This window comes from Onychostoma macrolepis, chromosome 24, assembly GCF_012432095.1.
Source record: "Onychostoma macrolepis isolate SWU-2019 chromosome 24, ASM1243209v1, whole genome shotgun sequence".
Classification (NCBI taxonomy): Eukaryota; Metazoa; Chordata; class Actinopteri; order Cypriniformes; family Cyprinidae; genus Onychostoma; species Onychostoma macrolepis.
Genome location: NC_081178.1, coordinates 6,302,469 through 6,308,530, shown reverse-complemented (window position 1 = coordinate 6,308,530; position 6,062 = coordinate 6,302,469). Strand labels below are relative to the sequence as shown.

The 6,062-nt window shown below is 35.8% G+C and overlaps 1 protein-coding gene across 2 annotated transcripts in view; it reads right to left on the bottom strand.

Moving 5' to 3' along the window:
• Nucleotides 1-6,062, bottom strand: part of cubn (cubilin (intrinsic factor-cobalamin receptor)) — a 38,088-nt gene that overhangs the window by 19,696 nt on the left and 12,330 nt on the right. For both annotated transcript variants that reach the window (XM_058765019.1, XM_058765020.1), the window contains 6 exons: nucleotides 5,625-5,811; nucleotides 5,386-5,546; nucleotides 3,758-3,939; nucleotides 3,499-3,655; nucleotides 2,557-2,744; nucleotides 614-773 (listed from right to left, as the gene is read on the bottom strand). In XM_058765019.1, the coding sequence (XP_058621002.1) occupies nucleotides 614-773; nucleotides 2,557-2,744; nucleotides 3,499-3,655; nucleotides 3,758-3,939; nucleotides 5,386-5,546; nucleotides 5,625-5,811 (1,035 nt within the window). The remainder of the gene's footprint in view (nucleotides 1-613; nucleotides 774-2,556; nucleotides 2,745-3,498; nucleotides 3,656-3,757; nucleotides 3,940-5,385; nucleotides 5,547-5,624; nucleotides 5,812-6,062) is intronic.

Here is a 6,062-nt window from a genome sequence, read left to right as displayed (position 1 = left end):
GATTCTCTGTTTTACGGTAAACAATTAATTTATGTTAAGTGTACATAGGAAGAGTTAACCAGGGGCGTCTCCCAAGACAGAGAGCAAGGACAGAGCTTTATTGCTCTGTTCTTTCTAGAGGAGCGTGTAGCCTTGTTTTCCACTGGAACAGATTTTTGCTGGAAATAAGCTACTGCATGTGCAGAAAATCCACTACAAATCCCGAAATTCTACAGCAACAGCAGTTGCTACATTTAATCTTTCCTAGATTCATTCATCATTGATAATCAGCTCTTTCCCTGCTGGCCAATCAAAGTGAAGCTTTCCTAAGTGATGTCACTGCTTTGCCCATTAGGACTGCTTTTATTTGTCTTAGAGATATAGTGACATCATCACTCAAGAGACTACAGGTCACTGACTTCTGGCTGCCCAACAGTGACTCTGTATATGTTATTTCCTTCTGTTCTGAGTAGCTCATCTCTCTTTCCACTGTAATACACATTTTGATGTTTCACACAGTGCTTTGAGGTTGGCATAGGTCCTCAAAAACCTTTCCATGAATACAGACGGGAAAAAAAAAAAAAGTCCCAAGAAGTTTAAGCACTATTTTTTTACTCTGTGTATTGGATCTTACCATTCTGGTACCAGTCCATCTGAAAGCCTCTGTATGAGATGGACATGTCGGAGCGGAACACAATGTGGAGGCTGGTACCAGTGGTGGTGCTGGCTGGAGGAGGCGTGTTCCCACAGAACGTACCAATCAGAGTAGCCTGATCGTTTGGACCATCATACAACTAGACAGGAACAGAAAGTGAGATTATTTATTATACAATACTTTCTGGTCTTTACAGTAAAAGATAGTTCTGTTATGTTATATAATACATACTATAATAGATCTGTCATGACTTTATTTTAGATAATTGCCAAGGGAACATTTTCATTTAGTTTAACATGAACCACTAAATAACTAAAACTGAAATAAAAATCAGTAAACAACTGTCTATGTCTATGTATGGAAGCTCATTTTCACAATGGAATAAATAAAAAAGTTAATTGTGACTTTTTATCTCACAATTGTGACTTTTTCTCGCAATTGCGAGTTAACATAATCCCAATTCTGACTTCATTTCTCAGAACTGCGACTTTATTTCTCAGAATTACGAGTTTAAATCCTGCAAATCTGACTTTTTTTCTCACAATTTTGAGTTTATATCTTCCAATTCTGAAGAAAGAATTCAGAACTGCAAGAAAAAATTTCAGAATTATCTATTTTTTAAGTTCAGTACATATGTAAAAATGTACTGTATAGTATAATAAATAGTATATTAATTAAACGTCAGTTTTCTGTTGTTTTTATGGCTATTTATAGGACCTAGCTTAAATTTGGAAATCAATTATACTTTTTTTCTTACAAAAATGGACAATTACTTAAAATTGTAAAATTAATACATTTTGTTGAGAAAATGTACACAGCTATCAAACCATATCAAAACCATTTACATATTGCTAAGTGCAGTGACTGATTGTGTAATGTCAAAAACTGAAGTGTGCAACATTGTTTCTCCTGCAGTATGTCTCAAGAATCGGTGACCTTTCACAGGAAATACAACCAATGACATCACATCAGTAATTCAGACCATCTGTTCTACTGCCTTGGCAACAAAAGTGTGCTGTAATATTGTTGGCTCGTGCACAAAATCTCACATTCCTTAAGGAAAAAGTCATCAGAGTCCAAAATATCCAACACAACTGTCCATGTATTTACCCAGCTGATGAATGCCTATCTATGGCATGAGGTTTATGAAAACAGAGCGTAGTCTTTCTCAAGACTGCCTGAGGGAAAAGGCAAAAACTCAACATCTCTACAAGAGGCCCCAATGATGTCATCACTGTTTGGATCGCCATGGTGATGAGTGAACAGAGTGGAACTCAAAGTACCCATTGTACATTTTCAAAGACTCTGCCAGTAAATCACTGTAGTGTAACTGAATGACAAACGGTCTAGCACGAATTAGACTACTTGAGCCCTTCATGGAGAATTAAGAAGATAATACACGCTTGAAAAGACATGTAGATGGTCCTCGAGTCAGAAAAACCAACATTCACAACCCATTTCAATTTCTCAACCTGACATATTTCAGAGCAAAACAACATATTCAATGAGAAAATGGGCAGGGCTTGATTCCATCCATCAGGAACTGATTGGATTATGAATAGTGGGCATTCCATATCAGAATAAAGCTGAACTGAAAGCTAAAGGTCAAGTTCACCATCAAGAGCATCTCAATGCACCCTTTTCTTATTCACATCTATTGTTATTTCTCTAACCTTTTCAAGATTCCATGCAGAAAGTAGCCTAAAACGATGCCTAAATGGCTAATTGGCTATTAGTTAACATTAACATCCTGTGTGACCTTTGTGATCTCAACCATTAAAGGAAAGACACTTCAGAGACATGCAAAACATGACCAGAAAGTCTATTAAGGAAGCAGATATGGTCCATTTCAATTTAATGTTGACTTTCAGCAGCAATATTGGGTACATTTTAAGATGAGGCTTGACAAAGCATGTGCTGACCTTCACATAGTCATAGGCACATCCAACATGGTCCTCCACCTCAAAGGTTATAAAAGTGTAGTTGATGGTGTTGCCCATAGAAGCCTGGATGGTCCAGCTGCAGTTGGCACGAGATGGGTAGTCATTGGGGAAGTTCAAGCTCTCAATCTTTCCACGGCTCCGGTTGGCAATCAGCACACCCTGGCAAACTACAGGAGGAAAGCCAGTCTTGATTAACAACATGAGCTGGGAAGAATTATGTCACATCAAGAACTTTGGGGGAATATTTTACACCAGTTTGAAGGCAGGAATACATACAAAAACTGGTGGCATCTTGCCATAATGGCTAAAGCTGGATTTGACCCTGCAGTAAAGTTTAGAGTCTGGGAAACACACTGGCATGTGACCACTGACAGCCAAAGAAAAGGCAAAAGACTGAGAGAATGCACAAAAGAAGATAGATAGTGCTGCACTGAGCTCTAAACTGTGACATTTCACCTCCACAAAAATAATTAAAACAAGACTAAGAAGCAGAAAGCCAAAAAAAGTCAGTGTCCTCTGGGTGAACTCAACTGCCAAATACAAAAGCACACGATTTAAAACTGCAGCATTGCTGTAATGTTTAATTATTCACTTACAAAAAAGTACCATGTTATTCTCATGTTTTTTTAAGTACCATTGAAATATCATGGAATACACTGCAAAAAATGGTTGTCTCACTCAGTATTTTTGTCTTGTTTTTCAGTACAAATTTCTTTCTTGTTACGTTCAAATCTTTCAATTAACTTTCATAAATCAAAATACACAATTACATAAGATCATAAAAGGGATAGTTCACCCAAAAATGAAAATTTTGTTGTAAGTTTCTTTCTTATGTTTCTTATTTATATATACATATTTTAGTGCTTTTGACAGCACTAAATTTATACATCTTTTTCAGGGTTTTCTGGTTTGGTCACTCACTGGTTTGGTAGTTAGCCAGAAATCCGCCTGTGTGGATGATGCTGTCTGTACGTAGCTTCACGTACATGTTCTCTCGGGAGGAGCTGATGGGAGGAGGAATCTGATTTCCACACAGTTTGGCCACCTCAGGAGAACTGGTGCTGCCGCCATCATACACCTGGTAAAACATATACACATCAGGAAAAGATTCCAACTCGATACCTTTCAATAGCGAACTCTACAATTGTGTAGCAAATCGTCTAATTCAACGCTCTCTGACCGCCAAGTAGTCGTAGTTGCAGTTGATGCTGTTCTCCAGGTGAAAGTCTCCAAAGGTGAGCTCGACTGTGCTTCCTGCACTGGTTTTGATGTGCCAGTAGCATTCAGCGTTGGCATGATAGGGCAGGGGGTAGTTGGGAGAGGTGAAACCCCCCACACTTGTTGTCAACGTCCCACCGCAACCTATAACAGAGACACATGGTAAGTCTGAGATGGTGTAATATAGTCCATTGACCTTCTGATACTAAATGGAATGCAAACGGCAATCAAATTCCTGTGAGATTTCGGGGACTCTGGGTTTTAACCGGTCCTCTGGGAAACAATTCTGAGGAATAAATATTTGCTGGTTTGTCCCATTAAATATTGTAGACATTTAGATTTTTGAGGCACTTAATAGCAAATAATCTATAGCAGACTATCAATACCTCTGGAACAGTGTTGTTCCAACATTTTAAACTATTAAAAATTGTTTTCTTTATAAAAATAGAGTTGAAATAAAATATAAATATATTACATAAAAAACAAGAACAAATGAGAAATTTTGCTTTGGCAACTAACTGAAAATAAGTTTAAGCTGAAGCACTAAAATTTCTAAAATAAACTATAAATTAAAATATTATAAATATGATAAAAATTTAAATAAATAAATACATACAAACATGCATAATAAAATAAATAAAGCCAAATAGAACCATTACAAAAAGCATGAAAATGGAAAAAGCACATGGCAAAATTACTAAAACTATTAAAAATCTTTTTCTTTTTTGAAAAAAAGCTGACATAAAATTAAATATAAATATTAGACTAAAAACTTGAACTTAAAAACAAACAAAAATGAGAATGTTGCCATGGCAACTAATGGAAATAAAATAAGCTTAAATTAAAGTACTAAAAACAATAAAACTATAAATCAAATATAATAAATTATATTATAAAGTATTAAACATTATAAGTTACTAAAAATAAATTAAAGCAAATATTTGGAATGAAGTAATAAAAAGTTAAAAGTAAAATAAAAACTGAAAATATAAAAATAAAACCTAATTCTAAATATTAACAAGTACTATAATAGTCTATAAATAATAAAAAATAACTAAAAGATCACTGATTATGATATAGAAATTATGATCACAAAGTCTACAGTCCAAATTACTTATCTGCCCGAAAACAGCAAAAAAAAAAAAAAAATTATATATATATATATATATATATATATATATATATACATATACATACAGTATATTATTATAATAATAATAATAATTATTATTATTATTATTATTATTATTATTATTATTGTTGTTGTTGTTGTTGTTGTTGTTATAATAATAGAAGGCTTTCCTGTAGCTCAAATAGTAGAGCATGGCGCTAGCAATGCCAAGATCATGGGTTTGATTCCCAGGGAAAGCAAGAGCTGATAAAATGTAAAAACTGTAACTTGAATGCAATGTAAGTCGCTTTGGATAAAAGCGTCTGCTAAATGCATAAATGTAAACGTAAATATATATATAAGTTGGTCATTTTAAATGACAGTCAGACATGTGGGCAGTTCTACTCCCTGCTTTATGTCAACAGTCTGGCTGATATTCATCTGACTCAACACACAAGTACACAACAGGAAATGCATACCTGTCTGTGTGCCATCCCAGTGGGCTTTGAATCCCCTGTAGGTGAGTGAGTGGTCAGATCTGAACTTCAGCCACAGTCTGTTGCTATGTGACACTATGATGGGTGGACCATTTGTGCCGCAATATTTACCAATCAAGGGGGATGTTTCATAGCCTCCATCTCTGTAAAAGAAAGGAAAGTGTTCGAAAAACCAAAATGTGACCAAATCAATGACCCAAGATGCTAGAAAAGTTCCTCACCTGATTTCTAAATAGTCAAAACCGCAGGAACTAAACCCCTCCAGCTCAAAATCTGTGACATTCAGCATGATCTGCATGTTGACTTCCACTATGATTTTAAAGACACACTCCCGACTGTTGGGGTAATTGTCTGGGTAGTTGGGTGAGCTGAACTCCCCGGTGGGTGACCTAAACACCTCACTGCAATCTGCATAGACAATACATGAGATATGAGACAACATTTTGTTCCTTTGTATATCTCTACATACAGTGAAATGGCAATAAAGCTCAATTGACTTGACCTGAAAAAAGTCACTCTTTTTAAATCCAAGCTTCACTGTGAGGCCTGTACTTTCATGGATTTTTAAATTGGATTTTCATATCCAATTACCAGGGGCGCCGTAAGGGGGAGGGGGGCAGGTTAGGAAGATTAAGGGGGAAAACGCGATTTCTACCGAG